This window comes from Equus quagga, chromosome 2 (genome assembly GCF_021613505.1).
Source record: "Equus quagga isolate Etosha38 chromosome 2, UCLA_HA_Equagga_1.0, whole genome shotgun sequence".
NCBI classification, from domain to species: Eukaryota; Metazoa; Chordata; class Mammalia; order Perissodactyla; family Equidae; genus Equus; species Equus quagga.
Window position 1 is genome coordinate 153,402,466 of NC_060268.1, and position 20,289 is coordinate 153,422,754.

Genomic DNA, 20,289 nt, shown 5'->3' on the forward strand with positions numbered 1-20,289 from the left:
CTTTCAGTGGCTTCCTGAGACCCCTCTTGAAGCAAGACCCTGTAAGTCTTGCAGAGGCTCTGAAGACTTACCCTGATGCGGTGAGGCTTGTCAGGGACTAATGGATGTGCGGCCACGTGCAGTGATGCTTCACTAGGGGGCGCTGTGGGACCCCAGAGGCCACGGCCTGCAGGAGCTGTGGGCGGTGAGGGAGGCAGCTGCCCTGACCTGCACCCACAGCCCTGGCACTCCAGCCCGGATGAGCAGATCTGCCTCTTTCCAGAGCCACCAGGGCCTGTTCACCAGACAGCCTGGGGACTCAGGCCCGTCTTGGCTTTCAGGCCCCCTCACTGGCACGGGCTGGGCACAGTTTCCAGGTGTCCAGCAGGTGGCACTGCCATCAGGGCTAGGGACAGCCAGCGGATCCTTTGTGCAGCCCAGCAGCCCTGGCTAAGGCCCAGCTGGGCCCAAGCACTCATTCAGGACCGTGGCTGGGCAGGCTCCTTCCTGCAGCCCGTGCTCTTGCAGTGCTGTGCCCTCCGGCTCCAATAGGCCAGGGGCTGGGGAGCCGACTGTCCCTGCCTCCCCCTCCTCCCTGGGGCTGCTCGGGGTGAAGGTGACAGGTGGGGGAGGCAGGTGGAGAAATGGGCCAGTGAGCTCATGGCAAAGGCGCCTGGTGGGGTGGGGGTGGGTGCCCTGTCCTATAAAGCCCCCAAGGCCCTGTGGCCTGCAGAGGCGGTTACAGACGGCACCATGGCAGACACTGAGGCCGTGCAGAGGGCCACGGAGCTTATCGATCAGCGGCTGGCAGAGGAGGAGGAGAATGAGGTATGGGCAGTGGTGTGGGGCCCCGAGGGCGTTGTGAGGAGATCCTGCTCTGCTGTTAAGGGAAGGGAGAGCCTGGCTGCCACACTTGAGGTGGGGAGGGGACAGGTGTTCAGGCTACTTCCATTCCTGCCCCAGGTGTTCCTGGCAGAGGGGTTTGCTGACAATGGGAGACTGAGGCTTCAGCCCCAAGAACTGAGAGACTGTGGGGTAGGCGAGCCAAGCTGGGCTCCCCGAGACTCTGCCCACCCACCTGGGCTTTGAGGAGATGGGCCAGGCTGCACAGACCAGGACAGCTGGGGTGCTGCCTGGGAGTGTGGGGCCCCGAGTTCCCCCAGTTGCTGGGTGGGAGGCTGGGACAGGAGAGACTCCAGTGTTTGGTCCCTGAAGAAGAAGAGAGTCTGGGAGGAGAGCAAGGAAGGGACACTGGAAAGGGAGGCATGGGTTTTCCCAGGACTGCCAGCCACACTTGGGGAGGCCTTGGGAGCGTGGGGCTCTGGACAAGGGCATTCTCTCTGGGATAAAGAAGTCGGGGGAGGAGGGTGTGGGCTTGTCTTATCCTTCATTTTATTTAAACTAATACTTGCCCTAGAGTCTGCTCCACCAAGCACCCGGTGCTGTGAGGAATGAGAGGATGGGTACCAGGCCTCGTGGTACCCACCCCTCATTCATTTTAGCCAACGTTTGTTAGGTGCATGATCAACTAAGAAACAAGGCAGAGTGAAGAAATGGTGAAATAGAGGCGTTAAATCAGAAGTGAAGGAGCACAGAGGGTGGGTGAGTCATTCCGACTGTGGGCCCTTGAAGACTTCTCCCTGGACAAGATGGCATTTGAGTTGGGCCTTCAAGGATGGTGAGTGGAGATCAGGAGCGGGGAGGGTATTCCAGGCTAGGGAAACGACAGGCGCTGACGACAGGGTGAGTGGAAGCGTGACTGTCGTGAGAGAGTCTGGTAGTAGAGGCTAAGGCTGGGAAGGGAGGCAGGGCACCAACCAAAGAGGGCCGTGTGAGAGATTTATTCCGTGGGCAGTGGGGAGCCACTAGATGTTGGTGAGTGAGGGAAAGTGGTGCCATCTGACCTATTTTAGGAAGGCAGCTCTGACAGCCCTGAGAAGGACTTCTTGGAGCTGGAAGGACTGGCCCTAACAGGAATGGGAGGGAGGAGATAAATCAGTTTAGAGGTAGACTCCATTCAAAAAAGGCAGAGGGACTGAATGGGGGTGAGAAACATGGAAGGATCAGGACTCCAGTGGAAGAGGAGATGAGGACCAGGGAAGGGGGGGCCAGGATTGTGGGGGAAGAGCTGGGCATGAGCCCATGGAGCCCTCGCCAGGGCATCCCTGGATCTCCAGGAATCCACATAAGGGCATGTGCACGTGGGCTGGCCAGTGCCAGGCAGGTGAGTCATGCTGCTGTGCCATTTCTGGAGGGCTGCCACTGCACACAGAGACCTTCAGCAAGGGGACACAGAGCAGTCCTCATCCACTCATTCATCCAACTAATATAGCAGCAAGGCTGTCAGGATGCCAGGTGCCCGCAGAGCCAGCCTTCCCACTGAGGGCCTCCCACGTGCCAGGCCCTGTGCTGAGCACCGGACAGGCATCCTCTTGTTCAATCTGTACAGTCATCTCTGAAGTAAGGTGGAAGTTTTGTTTTGTTGGATCTCGTGAACCAGCATCCAATTCAGTAAACATTTATTGAACGCCTACTGTACGCAGCTCACGAAGACAAATCTGAAGCAGGTGGCTATAGAGTCTGGCTAAGGCATGAGTGGACATTAGAGTCCCCAGTAGTTTCCACCAGGCCCCAGCCCAGCAGGGTTCTCAGAGGAGAGCTGCTGTCCAGCCGGCACCCCCTTCTCGGAGTGGGAGGAGAAGGGAGGCCCCCAGGCCAGCCCAGGGGCTGGGGCTCTGTTGTGGGGGCTTACTGGGTCAGGTCACCACTGAGGACTTAGGGGTGGGCAGAGATGCTGGGCCCACCTGCCGTCATCCATTAGCTCATTGGTTTACTCTCCAAACATTGGCTGAGCACCTACCACGTGCTGGGCCCCATGATAGGGATACCAAGACGATTAAGACCCAAGCCCACCCTCTGGATGCTGCGTGAGAGCCCAGCCAGGGTCCCACATGGGACAGTAGCTGCAGCCCTAGGTTGTCCCTTGTCTCTGGAAGAAGATGCAGTGTTTCAGGTGAGGCCAAAACTGGGGAGACCACAAACCACATAAGCCCAACATGGACGGGAGAAGCCAGTGGACAACAGGACCTTTGAAATAAAGCCCTCAAGATGACCCTTGAAGAGTCTAACACCGGAGCACAGTGGGAAATACAAAAGGCAGCTGAGAGCTCTGTAAGGACGGCCTTTCCTCCCCAGATGCCGTCTTACTCAGCACCCGCCAACCTCACTAATGTCCCTGGTGCATGGGGACTTCAGAGACAGGGGCACCAGCACTTCACAAACAGTGGTTTCCTTTAGAAGAGAGAAGGAGGCCGGGAGGAAGTAGCCCAGGCAAGTCGGAGCTATGAATGGAGAGGGGAGTTGGAAGGAGTTCCACCCACCTTATTACAAGGAGAATCAGGTTAATACTTAGAGTTTACTTCAAGCAGAAAGCTGGGGGCTGTGGCTCCCAACCCTCAGGTTCTCTGAGAGCAACAGTTTCCACGCTCTAGGATTTCATGGATCAGTAAAATCTGAGGGAAAAACGTTGGTATCTGACATAAAATTGCCAAATTTTTGTATTGCCAAGTAAGCCCATTTAAAAGATAACTATCATCTCTTATCACTATTATCTTCTCAAAGTGAATTTTTTTTTAGGAAGATTAGCCCTGAGCTAACATCTGTTGCCAATCCTCTTCTTTGTCTTCTTTTTTTTTGCTGAGAAAGACTGGCTCTGAGCTAACATCCATGCCCATCTTCCTCTACTTTATACGTGGGACATCTGCCACAGCATGGCTTGATAAGCAGTGCGTAGGTCCACACCTAGCATCCAAACCGGCAAACCCCGGGCCACCGAAGCAGAATGTGCAAACTTAACTGCTGCGCCACCAGGCCAGCCCTCAAAGTGAATTTTTAAGGCCAAAAAAAAAAAATAATAATAATAATATCATTGCTTGAAAAAGTGAATATATTTAATTCCATGAAAACTCACTCCAGTAGCCTTTATTCTCGTCTTGCTGGGGAGCCAGGACAGTCAGCGGGCAGGTGATTGAGCTGGAGTTGGAGTGAGGCTGAGGTGGGCAGCCTTGCTCTGGACTGGAGCCCTCCAGGAACAGTCAGGCGTGGGGCAGATGAAGGGCTGTGCGGTCATGTAGGAGGAGGTCCTTGGGGGATGCCCTTGGAGTGGTTGGGGGAGAGGCCACCTTCCTCCCCAGGTGCTGCAGGCAGGCCCCAGAGCATGGCCTCTCCTTGGCTCACCAGAAACTCCGAGGAACCACCCATGGAAGGAAGCTGCCCATGGACAAGCTGGTGTTGGAGGATGAGAAGAAGCACGGAGCTCAGAGTCCGGCCTTACAAAAGGTTAAGGTAAGTGCAAGGAGAACCCAATGTCTGTGCTCAGGGGACAGGCCACGCAGTTATGGCCCTTCTCCTTCTATTGTGGTCCAGAACCAGCAGCTCAGCACCCCCTAGGAGCACGTCAGCAGCATCTCAGCCCCACCCCAGACCTGCTGAGTCAGAATTTGCACTGTACAAGATCCCAGGGGACGCTTTTTGGAAGCCCCGGTGATGAGGCAGTCATACAACAGGGCATGCTGCAGGTGTTAAGGGGCTGCGGGAGGCTGTGTGTGCTGACAGAGATCTCCATACTGGTAAGAGAAAGCCAGTTTCCAGACCACTATGTGGAGGATGACCCCACAGGACACATGTCTGGAAGGGCATCAACCAGGGCCATGACAGACCTTACCTCTGGGAGACATTTTCTCTTCATACCTTTTTATGCTTCTGTATTACTTATATTTTTTACTTTTAACATTAGTTATGTATTACTTTCATGATCATACGCACAGAAATGGAATTGCATGGAGAGCTTATTCGGACCCTATTGTGAAGTCCTGGGTTAAGAATTGCCTCTTGGGGCTGGCCCCGTGGCCGAGTGGTTAAGTTCGCGCGCTCCGCTGCAGGCGGCCCAGGGTTTCGTTGGTTCGAATCCTGGGCGCGGACATGGCACTGCTCATCAAACCACGCTGAGGCAGCGTCCCACATGCCACAACTAGAAGGACCCACAACGAAGAATATACAACTATGTACCGCAGGGCTTTGGGGAGAAAAAGGAAAAAAATAAAATCTTTACAAAAAAAAAAAAAGAATTGCCTCTGAGGTTCCCTCATCAACTCCCCACCCTATGCGGAGCCTTGAACCCTGGCGGTTTTGAGGCAGCCCCCTCAAGCCTCCCGTGGCCCCTGATCTGAGCCGTCCGTGTCCCAGTCTCGTCTGCTTCTCCTCATCTTCGGCAGGAGAGCTAGACCTGGATTCTTTCTCTCTCGAGATTGTCTCCCCATCCTCCCGCTCAACCCTAGATCGAGGTGAGGGGTGGAGCTAAGACCCCAAACTCTATGCCCCAGCACTGGGGTTGATGGGCCATCGCCACGCAGGGCCAAGAGCGCGTGCGCAAGACATCCTTAGACCTGCGGCGGGAGATCATCGATGTGGGCGGGATCCAGAACCTCATCGAGCTGCGGAAAAAAAGAAAGCAGAAGAAGCGAGAAGCCCTGGCCGCCCCACAGGAGCCGCCTCCGGAGCCCGAGGAGATCGTAAGTGTCTTGGGGAAGACACCTGTTTGGGCAGTGGGAGCCTGGGAGGCCCTGGGATCGCTGGGGGCCATTCTCCACGGCTGCACTCACGCCCTCCAGACTGGCCCTGTGGACGGAGAGACATTCCTGAAAGCCGCTGTAGAGGGCAAAATGAAGGTCATTGAGAAGTTCCTGGCCGACGGGGGCTCCGCGGACACCTGCGATCAGGTGATGTTCCCACTGGCCCCCGCACCTGTGCCTGCCTCCCTTTCTGCGTTGCCACCCCCACCCCGCCCACTTGTGGGCCTGTTTGAGAACAGGCATTGGGTGTCCTTTGGGAGGAGGGCCCCTCAAAAGATCTGAGATGCCCTCTTCCCCACACAGGAATTTATCTAAATGCTTAGACCCTTTTCAACTTGAACCACCTCTAGAGTAACAAATGTTGCGGGGTTTTTTAGGGAAGAAAGAGAAGTGGAATCAAATAAAAAGAGCCCAAGACTAGGAGATTTGGGCTTGAATCCCATCTCCACCACAACCTAGCTATGTGACCTGAGGCTAGGCCCCTCACCTCTCCATGCCTCAGTTTCCTCCTCTGTAAAATAGCCTATTTCCCTCAGAGCTTATTATGGGGATCAGATGGAATATTACCTCGATAAGTATTTATTGAATGTATGAAAAAACTATAAAGCACATATTATTTTTGTGTCACATTGTATAGTATCATACTTCCTTTTTAAAATTATTTTTATTTTATTGTGGTAAAATATATATAACATGGGGCTGGCCCATTAGCATAGTGGTTAAGTTTGCATACTCTGCTTTGGCGACTGGGGTTCGCAGGTTCGGATCCCAGGCGCAGACCTAGGCCCTGCTCATCAAGCGATGCTGTGGTGGCATCCTATATATAAAATAGAGGAAGACTGGCACGGATGTTAGCTCAGGGACCATCTTCCTCACACACACACACACACACACACACACATAAAATATATATATATATAACATGAAATATGCTTTTTAAGCCATTTTAAGTATACAATTCAGCGGCATTAATTACCTTTGCAATGTCGTACGACCATCACCATTATTTTCAAAATGATTCTATCACTCATTGTATCTCTTTTTGTTTTCCCTGAAACTTTCTCCTTCACACTTCATAGGGTGCTCTCTCGCACTCACCTCCTGGGATTAAGCAAATTAATGGTCACCCCCTTCAGCCTGTGTTATCGTAGTCTTCGACTGCATGTCCTTTCCATTCTTTAGACTCCAGAGTCTTAATCTTCTTGGTCTAAGCCTCTCCTACCTCTGAGCACTGTGCTAGGTGCTGGGGGTACAAAAAAGAAAAAGGCAAGGGTTGAGAGTAGCTTGGAGACTGGTGCAGAACCAGATCTTTAGAATGTGGAAAGGTATTCCTGCTGGTGTGAGTGTTTCAAGAGACCAAAGCAGAAAGCCGACTGCTTTGGGAAGGGAGGAAGTTCATTCCTTCTTTGAATCAGTACTAGGGGTGCACCTGCCGGTCTTGGCCCTGGGCTAGGCACTCGGGAAATAGAGTCAAGTGAGACTCAGCCCGCTCTCAAACACTCTCTCACAGTGGAGCGTTGCCTGGGCCCTGGGGAACACCTCTGGCCCAGAGCTTTCAAGAAGACAATGGCACTTGAGCTGCATCTTGTTGGAGTTGCAGGAATTCATCAAGCACTCACAGGGAGTGAGGGCCAAGTGGGTGTTCCGGCACAGGGAACAGCCTGTGCAAAGGCCTAGCTTCATGTGCTTAGGGGTAGTGAGAAGGTCGGAGTCCCCAGGATAGAGGAGGACTCCAAGGCTGGGCAGGATAGAGCATAAAGGAGCTGGCAGACATGGAAGATATGGGGACCCAGCACAGGGGTCAAAATCGAGCTGGGGTAAGGCCTCTGTCTCGGCTTGGGTGGGAGATGAGGTCAGGCCTTGACAGTCTCTCTGGGGACAGTTCCGTCGCACAGCACTGCACCGAGCTTCCTTGGAGGGCCACATGGAGATCCTGGAGAAGCTTCTGGAGAGTGGGGCCACTGTGGATTTCCAGGATCGGGTGAGCAAGAGGGCAGGTATTGGGTGGGAGGTGAGTTCAGCACCAACAGACTTCCTGGGACATAACCTGGGACACAAACAGGTTGCCTCGGGGGCCAGGCCCCACCTCTAGTGGGTTGTATGACCTTGGGCAGGCCTCATCTCCTCCAGGAGCCTCCTCTGTAAATCTGGCTTGGACTGGATGGGCCCCAAGTGTTCTTCTGCTCTGCTTGATCCACCCAGGCACTGGCGTGCCCCTGGCCCTTCCCTGTACCCTTCCCCTGGATGTCTCCCTGCCCTCTTGGCTGGGTTCCTTTCCCCCAGGGCACTTTCTTCTCTGAAGCTCTGCAATTAAGCCCCACCCTTCCCTTCTAGCTGGACTGCACAGCCATGCACTGGGCCTGCCGCGGGGGCCACTTGGAGGTGGTGAAACTCCTGCAAAACCGAGGGGCAGACAGCAATGTGAGGGATAAGGTGAGGCAATAATGCTCACAAATATTGGGGTGGCTGTGTGGCAGGAGGGTTGGAGCTAGAGGGGAGAAAAGCCCAGGAAGGCAGGAAGGTAGTGAGCTAGTCTGGTTTCTGGAGTGGCTGCAGAGTCTAGGGATGGGTGCCTGCCATCACCTGCAGGCCCTTCGAGACCACCGTCTGGAGACAGGAGCAGGAAGAGCAGACGAGAAGGGAGGAGAAGCGATCCACTATCTTGGAGGCTCTGGGACCACCCCAAAGATGCAGGATTTGTTCATCCATGCAATCCTTCATCATCCTTCTATCTGTCTGTCTGTCCATCCATCCATCCATTCATCTATCCATTCACTTATTCATTCGTTCACTTATTTATTCATCCACAGTTTTTCTTCATTTGTTCCTTTGTATGTAACCTTGAACAAGTGACAGCCTCTGAGCCTCTATTGCTCATCTGTAAAATGTCTTACAGAGAATAGATTAGATGGGAAAATGTATGTAAAATAACTATTTATTCAACATAAGGCTAATGTTTTGTGAGCTTTTGCCGTGCCCATCACATAGTCATCTCTCCATAAATAGCATCTATTATAATTATTAAAAGAAGGACAGAAGAGTAAGCAGTTGCTCGCAGCTGAGTGAGAGGGGACTCATAGAAGGCTTCCCAGCAGAGGTGGCATATAAATGCTTCAGAGTTAGACTATTGGATAGGATGGTGGGGAACTGTAGCATTCCCTGCCCCTCCAGGGCTCAGGCCTTGGCACAAGGACTGGGGGAGGGATTAGGCTAGAGTTAAGACAGCCTCCCTCCCAGAGGCACCACAGTCCAGGCCCCTTCAGCCAGCAGTTCCTGCTTCCTCCTCACCCAGCTGCTGAGCACCCCCCTGCATGTGGCCGTCCGGACGGGGCAAGTGGAGATCGTGGAGCACTTTCTATCCCTGGGCCTAGACATCAATGCCAAGGACAGAGTGAGTGTCCGGGTTCCCTCTTGCCCAGCCCCACCGTAGGGGCACAAGCAGCCTGAGGGCTCCCACATGCCCATTTGGGCCATGCTGAGTGTCACCCTGGCTCTAGGAAGGGGACAGTGCCCTGCACGATGCCGTGAGGCTCAACCGCTACAAAATCATCAAACTGCTGCTCCTGCACGGGGCTGACATGATGGCCAAGAACCTGGTGAGCTCCCTCCTTCCCTGACTCAGTCATCCATGCGCACTGCTTGCCCAGGCCCTGTGCTGGAGGCTCAGAGGAAATGCAGAAGTCAGCAAGACTCAGCCTGCCTGTCCTTGGAGCAGTCACAGTGGAGGGTCTCTCTGGGCCCCTGGGGGTTCGGGGCCCACCCAGCTTCCCAACTCCCTCCATGTTCCCCTATGTCCAGATGCAAGTGCAGAGAAACAGCCAGGAGGGGCAGTAAGAGGACCTCCCAAAGACCCCACATGGACCAAAGGGGGCCCTAATGTCCAGGTTTGGGGAGGCCAAAATCCTGGAGGGACAGAGCTGCAAGGAAGCTCAGCACTTAGTGGGCATGACCCTTCCTAGCACACTATGTTGGTTCCCAGTGTTCCCTGAGTTCTCAGGACCCTGTGTCCCCTAGTCCAAGCTCTTCCTTGGAGTCCAGAGCAATCACAAAAGGGAGGAGTATGGGTAGGGGTCCCCCTGACTCAAGAGAGGCTAAGGGGATAACAGATAAGTCAGGAAGATATGGGAGGGTGCAGATGAGGGCTTCTCAACCCAGCATCATTGACACTTTGGGCTGGGTAATTCTTTGTTGTGGGGGGAGCGTCCTGTGCATTGTGGGATGTTTAAGCAGCATCCCTGGCCTCTACTCAAGAAGCAAATAGTACCTACTCCCTCAGTTGTGATAACCAAAAGAGTCACTGCACATTGTCAGTTGCTCCTTGTTGGGAACAACTGGTGTAGATAAGGGCACCTCATGGTACAGACTTCTGCACAGTGACCAGATCTCCTCTTGGTTCCCCAGGCAGGAAAGACCCCCACGGACCTGGTGCAGCTGTGGCAAGCTGACACCCGGCACGCTCTGGAGCACCCTGAGCCGGCGTTAGAGCAGAACGGGCTGGAGGGATCTGCTGAGAGTGGGCGGGAGACCCCGCAGCCTGTGCCAGCCCAGTAAACACCTGCCCCAGCCCAGCTGGGCACCTGGCCTGGCCTCCACGTGCAGCTGGAGGGTCATAAGAATGGCCCCTAGAGCCAGCCCGGCCATTGCTCTGTGCACGACCCAGGAATGCCCACAAGCTACCGCAATAAAAAAAAAATCATTTTTGCTATGTGTGATGTTTGTTTCTGTTTGTGTCTGAAATGTTTCAGAAGGAAGGAAGCCTGGGAGCCAGGATGGGCTCAGGGGCGAGGGGAATTGGAGCCCTCTGGCCCCCCTGAGCCAGCCCTTTGCTTTTTTCTCCTGAGGTCTCTTCTTGCTTCTTCCCTGCCACACCGCCTCCCAAGTCCCAGCATCAATCAGCTTTGCGACGCCCTTGTCCTGGGCCCCCCTCCTGGTGACTGCTGTCCTGTGGGGCTGTGTGTGGCCAGCACAGGCCTGTCACGTGGCAGCCTTGGCAGGAGGAGCCTGGCAAGGAAGTGGGGCAGCCAAGGGGCGGTGATCACAGGCAGCTTCTCACCCAGCCCTGCTGTGCCTCCCACAGGGCAAGGCCGGCTCAGCCAATCGGCTCTGGCAACTGCGGAATTGCCAAGTGGAAGCTGGCGAGCTCCTGGCTTTAAGGGCTGGGAATTGTGGGAGGAGGGCCCAGGCCCCACTGGAGACACCCTTTAGTGTTGGGACCTCAGAAACCAGCCCTCTGTCTGGCCAGAGGGACACTGGGTTGTGGCATTTCTTCACCTGCTTCCCAGGGAGAAGGAGAACCCTCCCCCCCACCCAGGGGCCTACAGGCCTAGCCTCTGACCCTGGGGACACAGCCCAGGCCTGCCCCAGCGCCAACAAGTCAGGGAGCAACAAATATTTAACTAGACACATTGATCATTAACAGCGGTAGGAAGGAGCCCGAACTCAGTCTCCCTCCTGGGCAGAGACCAGCTGGGCCTTGGGCCTCCTGTGGAGATGCTGGGCGCCCCAGTCTGGTCCTCTGTGAGGCAGGGTCTGAGCAGGGGCTTGTCCAGGAACATGGGGGGCTGGGCATCAGGGGAGGGGAGGAAGGTGGACATCACAGGCATCTACCCCCCTGTGACCACCCCCTTCACTGCCACTGCAGAAGTGGATTATGGGAAACTGGAGGAGAATCTGCACAAACTGAGCACCTTTCCCTTCCGAGGTAAGTGGGGCCCGTCCACTGTGGGAGTTGGAGGGGGGACGTGAATGACCCCTGTTTCCTCAGCCAGAGGCCAGAGGAGGGTATACAGGCTCTGTCGACAGGGACAGTTGACCCTGTGCTCAGCTTCAGTTGGGTACCCTAGGGGTCATTTTATTGTGGGAGAGGAACAACGGGCACTGGTCTGGAGTCAGGAGACAGGTGGGAAGCTACCAGCTGGCCTGTGACCTTGGACTGAATCTCTCCTGCCTCAGTTTCCCCAGCTGTAAACTGCTGGAGTCCTTTCTTAGCCGAGTGTTATTGTGGGGATCAAACTAGATAAGGGGTGTGAAAGCCCTTGTCAACCACGCCCTGTGCCAATGTGAGGGCAGCCGGGGGCCTCATCTGCCTCAAAGCCTTGTTCGCACTCTCTCTGCTGGGTGAAGCTCCCCTTGGCAGAATTAACTTCTTCTCTTCTTGATCCTCTGAGTCGTTTCCCCCTTTACACATGGGCCTCCCCTCTCTGAGGTCAGGAACCGGATCATATTTGTGACTCTCAATGTATAACACAGCTGCAGGCACAATAAATGAAAGCAGAAGCAGTGGCACGTTCCTCCCATCCGGCCCCGCCCACCCTCATCCCTTACCCACAGCTCCCCAAGGTGGTCCTCTCAACAGGCCCGTTTCACAGAGGGGAAGCTGGGGCTTAGAGTGACACGGCCACTTGCCCAAGGTCGCTCAGCTCATAAATGGCTGAGCTGGGGTTTGAACTGGGCGTGACGGCACGGCCATGCTCTGTTTCACTCCACTGCACCGACTGCTGAGTTGCTAAACCAGATGGCTTCAACAAACAGAGTCTGGTGGGCACCAGCGTTGGGAACGGAGTGGTTCCCACTGGGGCAGTGCAGTGGGGCCGTTAAGAACACAGACTCTAGAGTTAGATCGCAGCTCTGCAGACTTCCGGGGAGATGATCTCTCTCAGCCTCAGTCTCCCCATCTGACACATGGGAGCAATAAAGCCCATCTCATAGGATCGTTGGGAGAAAAATCTGAGAGAATGCAAGTGAAAGCATGCTGTCAATTGTAAAGAGCGACGTATGTCAGAAGATATTGATCCAAAGATAACAATTATTAGAATGGCAGGACAATTGGCATTGTGGGCAAAGCTGCTTTGGGACAGTGACCACTGGCCTGACTGAGCTCTCATTCACATCTCAGTGCTGAGGTGAGGTGACCCTTCCCTAGGGGATGAGCAATGCCCTGTGGACACCCACGTGGAGCATTGACAAAAACTCTAGGGAAATTTCTGCTGGGGCTCAGCTCACTGCGGCCTGAAGGTGTGGGCTGAGACCTGGTTCTCTTGAAGTAAAGTGGGAAGCTCCTTAAATCTCTATGAGGAGAGCAGGCTCTGCTTTGCCTTCCGGGTTCAAGGAAGTGCAGGGAGCGGAGAGGCTGGACTCCGCATCTGATGTCTGCCTGCCACCCAGAGAATCCACAGAGACCCCCAGCTCTCTCTGGACCCTTCCTCCTTCTGCCCCGACTCCTGCAGAGGGTGTGGGGGTGCCCGGGAGTGCAGGCTGCGGTGGGTTTGGCAGCTGCTAGTCCTTCTCTCATGCAACCCACGGGGCGCCTGCGCCCACCTCATCTCTTCTGGAAGGTATTGCCTGAAACTGTGTAGCTCTTTTTTATTTTAAAAAATTTTTAGCAGTGTAAATTTGCACTGATTATTTTGAATAGAGTATACTTTTTAATATTTATTTATTTATTTATTTATTTATTTATTTATTTTGAGGAAGATCAGCTCTGAGCTAACATCCATGCCCATCTTCCTCTACTTTATATGTGGGACGCCAACCACAGCATGGCTTGCCAAGCTGTGCCATGTCCGCACCCAGGATCTGAACCGGCGAACCCCGGGCCGCTGAAGCGGAACTTGCGAACTTAACCGCTGAGCCACCGGTCCAGCCCCAAGAGTATTCTTTTTAAATAAAACTTTTTTTCTTTTTTGGCACTTGGACTAACATCTATTGTCAATCTTCTCTTTTTTTTCCCTTTTTCTCCCCAAAGCTCCCCAGTACATAGTTGTATATTCTAGTTGTGGGTCCTTCTGGTTGTGTTACATGGGACACCACCTCAGCATGGTCTGATGAGCGGTGCCATGTCTGTGCCCAGGATCAGAACCAGTGAAACCCTGGGCCACCGATGTGGAGAGTGAAAACTTAACCACTCGGCCGCGGGGCCGGCCCTAAATAAAAGTTTTAACTAGAGGCTGGAGGGTGGAGTTGTTGCAGAAGGGCCATTCGGCCATGAACTCACACCCAAAAACAACTTCAAAGATGAACTTTGAATTGTTATTTTCAAATGAGGTTGGTAGATGACCTCAGAGCTCCTCCAGCAGGACTGGGGTGATACTGTTCCCCGTAAAACTTTAAGCTTATCTCTTATTCCCTTGGTATGTAGAGCAGACCATGGTTTCTTGTAATAAGACATTATATTTTCATGTATATTAAGTCCATTACTTTGTTAAATAAAATATTTTGTTTAAAATATCACATTTGGGGCCTGGCTCCATGGCCGAGTGGCTAAAGTTCCGCATGTTCCACTTTGGCAGCCCAGCTTCGTGGGTTGGGATCCCGGGCACAGACCTACTCCACTCACCAGCCACGCTGTGGAGGTGTCCCACAAACAAAAAAATGGAGGAGGATTGGCACAGATGTTAGCTCAGAGCTGATCTTCCTCAAGCAAAAAACAAGAGGAGGAGATTGGCAGTGGATGTTAGCTCAGAGTGAATCTTCATCAGCATAAACAAACAAATAAATAAATAAATAAAACAGCACAATTATTACAACCCTATTTGGGCATTTCTTTATTATTTTTTTAAATGTGTTAGATGGCTCTGGGAGGAAAAATAGAGTGGCCCAGGCCTGTTTCTACCCTGAGAGGCCCTGGGTATAACTTGGGGTTGTGGACCAAACTCTGAGTTGTTGGAACCTGTGGAGAGCCTGGCCAGAGGGCCACCTGTTCACAACCTGAACTGTGCCCATTTATTGGGGGAGGGAGGCACATTCTGGGTTTGCAGGTACATCCCTAGGCAAAAGGTAGCAGCCCCCATCCTGGAACGGCCCCAGGCATCTGGGACACGGTGAAATCTCTTGTCCTATCACTCTGCCTTCTCAGCCCACTGCTTGTCTCCCCCCGATTGTGACCTTATGTTCTTCGAGAATGAGCTCCTTCCTGGGTCTCTTTTCCTTCTAGACTCTGCTCCATAATGGGGCTGGAGGCTGCAAGTGGGGTTGGAATGTGCTGAGCTGACAACAGGGGTGGGCCCCGGATGGAGGGACACACTGGCCTCAGGTGGCCAGGAATGGATGCCAGCCTAGCCAAGGGGGTTCTTCAGCCATGGCCAGCCTGACCCAGCAGTCTCTACCTCCCGGGGTCACCAGATTGGGAGGGAGAAAAACCAAAGACTAGAAGATAAGAAGGACTGAGTTGCAGAATAGGTCACAAGCAGAAGGCAAAAAGGACTGAGAGTTGGGGAAGCTGCCCTTCCACTGACCTTGGGGACAGCTGTCAGGGTGGGAGACAAGTCCTTGACCTCAGGCACTGCCTGCCAGGCTAGATGTGAGGGTTGCTGTGGCTTCTCCCCACCCTGCCCCACAACCACCTTCCTCACAATGGGGTTCATTGCTGAGGCGGGAGGGGCATCCTAGGGAGGGCGCAGCAGGGAGTCTGCCCACCAGACACCCTCAGGGAGCCTGCCCTTTCAAGCATGCACCATACCATCTGGGCTCCCTCACTCCCAGTGTGCTCTTAGCTCTGCCTGCCTGGGGTCCTGGAGACCTTCTTGGAGCTCATCCAGCAACCATCATGCAGGGTGGTGCTGGGGACTGCCCTCTTACTCGGAGCTGGAGGCCTCATGCTGTGGATTCAGAGGAAAAGGAGAAGGAAGACAGCCTCTGAGTCAGCACCAGATGAGCATGAGCCACCAGAAGGCCGTAAAGCAAAGAATGAGGACTGGATCAAATCTCACTTTAGCCGCCTTTCCGAAGAGAAGCTAGCTACCTGCAACAACATCGCCAATGCCAGCAGCAGTGCCACCGCCCCCCAGCCTAAGGACAGTGGGGAGGCCAGCACCACGATTCGCGTGGAGACCTTCACCACCAGGCAAGACAGGGGCACAGGTCTTCACCAGGAGTCCTTCACCAGCAAGCAGAGGATGTCTGGGACCTCAGTGGTCAAAGAGACCCACAAGGAATCTGGAAAATCCTCATCCACAGATGAGGCCACTTGGGCTGCCGTGTCCGCCTGTACCAAGGAGATTGACACCAAGGGGCAGCAACTGGCTAACTCCATGTTGCAGCGTGCCACAGTTTACCAGAACTCAGGCCACCTGGAGTCCAAGGACATCAAGCAAGAGGAGCTGAAGGCCCTCGAGGAGGTGGAGATAAAGCTGAAAGGGAATTTCCTCACCCAGCGGGAAACCACCGTAGCTGGTGTGAACCACACACACGCCTTCCATGGCCATACTCACCATGGCCACCAGGGTCACCCAAGCCACCCGAGCCACCAGAGCCACAGCCTGCCCAACCGCAGCCACCAGACCTACCACCCCTTTGAATCCACCTAACTATGGATGGAGACGCCCCTTCCCCCAACAGGGCTGGCACACAATCACAGGCCCGTTTTCTCTCCTATGGGGCAAACTTTGTAGCCCAGGGTGAGATGCTGCCACCCAAATCCCTTCTTCCTCAGGCCCCCACAGGGGTCCTGGGCCCCTTCGGCTCCATGAGTGGGGTCTGCCACAGAGAATGGCTCCTGATGGAGGGAGAGGGGAGAGGAAGCGAAGCAGCTGAGACAGACTCACGGGCCCCTGAAGACTCACCGAGAGAAGACAGACGAGGCAGATCCCAGGAGCAGCTGAGAGCCCCACACTGATGCCAAATGCCTGGAGCTGAGCCAATAAAGCCTTGTATCCCCTCACTCTGAGTCTGGGGGCTCTGTGGCCAGCCTCATGTCTGGGCAGGGATGGGGGCAAGAAGGTCCTCTTTTCGTGATCCTTGGCCTGGGACCTTTTCACTGGGCTGATCTGAGACTCCATAAAACAGCTTCCCTGGGTCTCAGGTTTGGGGGATGGGATCCCTCCACGGGGTGCAACACCCACCGAACTGCTGTTGCAGGAAAAGAGGAAGCAGCCAGGTGCTGGGGGAGAGACAGGCTTTCAGAAGCCAGGAAGCGAGGTGGGATATAAGCCTCCTGTCTTCTTAGTGCCACCCTCGCCCTGTCTACTGCTTCTCAAGTTGTGTGGCATCCACACTGCCGTTCTCTCTCCCTGCCCACCTGCTTCCGAGGACCACTGGGATCCCAGCACCTGCCTTCAGGGCTCTTGTGCCGTATCCTCTCTCTCCATGTTTATATTACTATTGCCGGGGCCAGGGCTGCCGCTGCTGCTAGCTCTACTGATTAGTAGTATTACTAGGACCACCAGCAGCTCCCTCTTTTGGAGTTTCTTTTTTTGAGTTTTTAGTATAGACCACACTCTGTGTTAGGTGTTATGGCACAGCCGCAAGAGGAGGGTGGTACGTTTTCTCCATTTTACAGGTGAGGCACCTGAGGCTTGGAGATGTAATTCGCCCGAGATAGTATAGGCAGTAAGGGATGCTGCTGGGGTTGGAGTCCAGCTCTGCCTGATTCCACAGCCCATAGCTTAATCCCTGCCCTGTGCTGCACCCCCACCTGAGGTCCACCATCCCCAGGTAGGTCTGTCTCTCTCGTGCTTATCCCTGTCCTCTTCACACACGTCCTGACACTTTCTGTGCCATCTGCAAGCCTAAGGCTCTCCCTGCCTCCTCTTCTTGGGTCCTGAGGAGCCATTTCTGGGGCAAGGGGTGACCCCTAGTAAAGGGAGGCGACAGTCTCCCCCGTGGAACTTGAAAGAAGTTGGCTACACGGTACTATCTAGCCCCCAGTGACTCCTTTACAGAGAGATTTCTTACCATTTGCATCTATTATAGATTTACCAGTGGTTCCCAACCTGTGGGCCTGAAAGACCAGGGGGAAGGTGCTCAGAATCGTTTCAAAGGATGGATAAATCTATAAACACCCTCAATGTTGTCGATTGATTTTATGGAGCATAGTTGGGAGTATTTTAATATTTTGACATTCCTAATAAGTGACTTTATATAAATGCTGATTTTCATATGTGTATATTTAAAATATTTCATAATAAAAATCTTAATTGGAAAAAATGGGGTGAGTCACACTGGAAAATGTTGAAGGCTGCTAAATTAGACAAAAAGCAAGCATGGTGAGGTTGGGCTTCTGAAAGTGATTGTTAAAATGCATAAAACGCATGCATTTATCTGGAAGACCTTAAATTCCTTATTAAAAGCTTATTACGTAAAATTTCAGATTAGCTAATTAAGACTGTGGGATCTTAACCTTAAGAAAGTTTCAAGTTGGCAAAATTCAAATGAATTCTGTAGTTATCATTGTACCAACATTAATTCTCTGGTTCTGATACCTGTACCATAGGTATGTCGTTATCACTGGTGGGGGCTGAGTATCCTCTGTACTATTTTTGCAACTTTTCTATAAATTTAAAAGTAGTTCAGAATTAAAAGTCAAAAAAAGTCTTCAGACAATTTAGTTCTGAGTGGATGTCAAAGTTGTGCTGCAAGAAAAATGGTTTCTAAGCAGCCACCTCAAGTATATACTCTTGGTAAGGATATTTTCATTAAAAAGAGAGTGGTCAAATCATTGTTAGACTAGATACAAAGAAGAGCAGTTAACAGCCACCAGACTCTTGTCTGAGAGTCAGCTGGGAGCATGGCTGGTTTCCCAGATAGAGGCTTAATTCCATTAAAGGTCATCAGGAAATTGCTAAAGCATTTTATCAGGAATGCTCATTTCTCCCCACTGGGAGGTTGTGAATTACATCATGCAAATAAGTTCTGCCCTAGACCAGGTTTGGGACAATTTTTCTTTTACACAACAAATTGTCAACACACGCCTCAACAGGCAGCGTACTAAGGTATCATGGAGGAGGCCAAAATGAGGGGGACACCATCCTTGACCTCGAGGATCCTAGGCAAGGTAAGACAAAGTGCTACGCGAGGAAGCAAGGTGCAGTGGGCAGGGGAATCGAGGAAAGGCCTGTCGTCCTCGCAGCATTTGAGGGGCTCCTCCTAGGGAGGTGTTCCAGGCAGAGGGGAGCAGCATGAGCAAAGGCGTAGAGGCATGATGGTTACAGTGATCTGGGGGACCGTGACAGTCAGTTTGGCTGAAGGGGAACATTTAGAAATGGGGAAAAGAGAGGAGGAAAAGCCAGAAAAGTGGCTCCGAAGCCCAGAGCCAAGGAGGACTTAGGAGACCCTCTAGTCTAATCTCCTCGTTTTACAGCAAGGCCAGTTTGAGAAATTTTGCCTAGTCCCACAGGCCGGGGTGGAGGAGGCTGAAGGGTTCTGAGGATCTCCGTGCATTTTTCAGTAGGCAACAGGGAAGGACAAGGAACAGGTAATGGAAGTTCAGAGGAGAGATGTCCAATGGAGGGATTCCAGGAAGACTTCTCAGAGGAGGAGGCAGAGATGATGGACCAAGGGGCCTAACAGTGACCAGGGATAATCTTTACGTAAGAGAGACTGTGATACCTATTGGTCACAGTAAGTCACATTTACTTGCATCCCTTGTTGCTTGTGCATCCCCAGCCCCAAACACCCGCTCCCCTTGCCAGGCCACTCTGGGTCTCTAGAGCAGCCAGAGTAACCAGGGGCAAGAGAGAGAAACTTCCAAAATGAGCCTCTTTCATCTTACAGCTTAAGGGGCCTGAGAGGTCCCAGAATGCAGCCTCTCCTCCCACACCAGCCATCCTCCTCCTCCTCACACTGCAAGCTGCCACCCTCCTGTTTTAAGGTGTGAGCACTTTCTCCTGACACCATAGTAGTTACAGCTAACAGTTCCTGAGTGCTGGGTCCTATTCTAAGCACTTCACAAATAATATCTCATTTAAGCTTCACAACAACTCTTTAAGGAGGGTACTAATATTATCCCCATTTTTCAGCTGAGGTTTGGTTAAGCCACTTGTGCAAGCTCTCATAGCTAGTGAGGGGCCACACTACGAGCTAAACCCCGGTCCTTTGACTTCAGAGCCTACGCATCTGACCACTCTACTGCACTGCCCGTGCTTCTCCATCACTCACTTTCCTCACTCCCGACCCGTCGGGACCCCGGCCTTTTCCTCTCCTCTAGCTCCTTACTACACCAGTGGAGGCACATTGGGCCTGAAACTGGACATCTAGCCAAGGAGAAGGAGGGGGCTCTTGGCGGTATCAGTTCACAGATTTCAAAGTGCTTTCCCATACATTTTCTTGTCTGAGCCGTTAAGACAGTCCTATAAGGAAGGATTGAAATGATTTTATTGTCATCCCATAGAAAAGGAAATAGAGACTTAGAGATGTGATGTGACTTCCTCAATAACCAGAGGTGCTTTGGGCCCGGTGCTTCCCCGACTCTATCACGCTCCCTCTTCCCCAGCCTGGGATTTCTTCCTTCTTGGGAGTCAGCCTGGGTCAGATGCTCCCTTAAATGAGGCAAGGGAGAGGGCTGTGCCACTAGGAGTCTTGAACACAGGAGCCTGCTTCAACCCCTGGAGTGCCAGGCCCAGCTGTCCTGTTGTTTAGACCAGGTCCACCTGTGGGGCCAAGGCTTCTGGAACTGACCACCAGAATGAAGGGTGACTTGGGAGTGAGTGACTGTAGCTGAGAAGTATGTGAAGCAAGAACCCACCCCGGCCCCCTTTGATGGGGGGCGGCAGGCAGGGTTGGGGAGGGAGTAGCAAAACCTTGTTCTCTAAATCCTTAGAGGGCGCTGGTCCACATGTGGCTGGACTGGGGCTTTGTCTGGGGTTGGCAGTTCTGCGAACAGGATGACCCACTAGGAAAGCACTGGCTTAACGTAGCAAGACAGAAGGAGGCTCCCAGCATCGGCTCCCAGCTTGACACGGAGGAA

At 53.1% G+C, this 20,289-nt stretch overlaps 2 protein-coding genes across 5 annotated transcripts in view; both read left to right on the forward strand.

Annotated features, from left to right (window-relative positions):
* Positions 1–472: 472 nt before the first annotated feature.
* On the forward strand, positions 473–10,314 carry ANKRD2 (ankyrin repeat domain 2). Its single transcript, XM_046652119.1, has 9 exons — positions 473–807; positions 4,219–4,323; positions 5,391–5,549; positions 5,649–5,756; positions 7,492–7,590; positions 7,944–8,042; positions 8,902–9,000; positions 9,107–9,205; positions 10,011–10,314. The coding sequence occupies exons 1-9, from the start codon at positions 640–642 to the stop codon at positions 10,158–10,160; spliced, it is 1,086 nt and encodes a 361-aa protein (XP_046508075.1). The 5' UTR covers positions 473–639; the 3' UTR covers positions 10,161–10,314.
* A 457-nt stretch (positions 10,315–10,771) lies between these two features.
* Positions 10,772–20,289, forward strand: part of HOGA1 (4-hydroxy-2-oxoglutarate aldolase 1) — a 33,637-nt gene continuing 24,119 nt past the window's right edge. The window contains exon 1 of one of the 4 annotated variants that reach the window (XM_046653699.1): positions 10,772–11,310. In XM_046653699.1, the coding sequence (XP_046509655.1) occupies positions 11,100–11,310 (211 nt within the window). In that variant the 5' untranslated portion in view covers positions 10,772–11,099. The remainder of the gene's footprint in view (positions 11,311–20,289) is intronic. The other 3 variants (XM_046653696.1, XM_046653695.1, XM_046653694.1) reach the window with 3 other exon arrangements.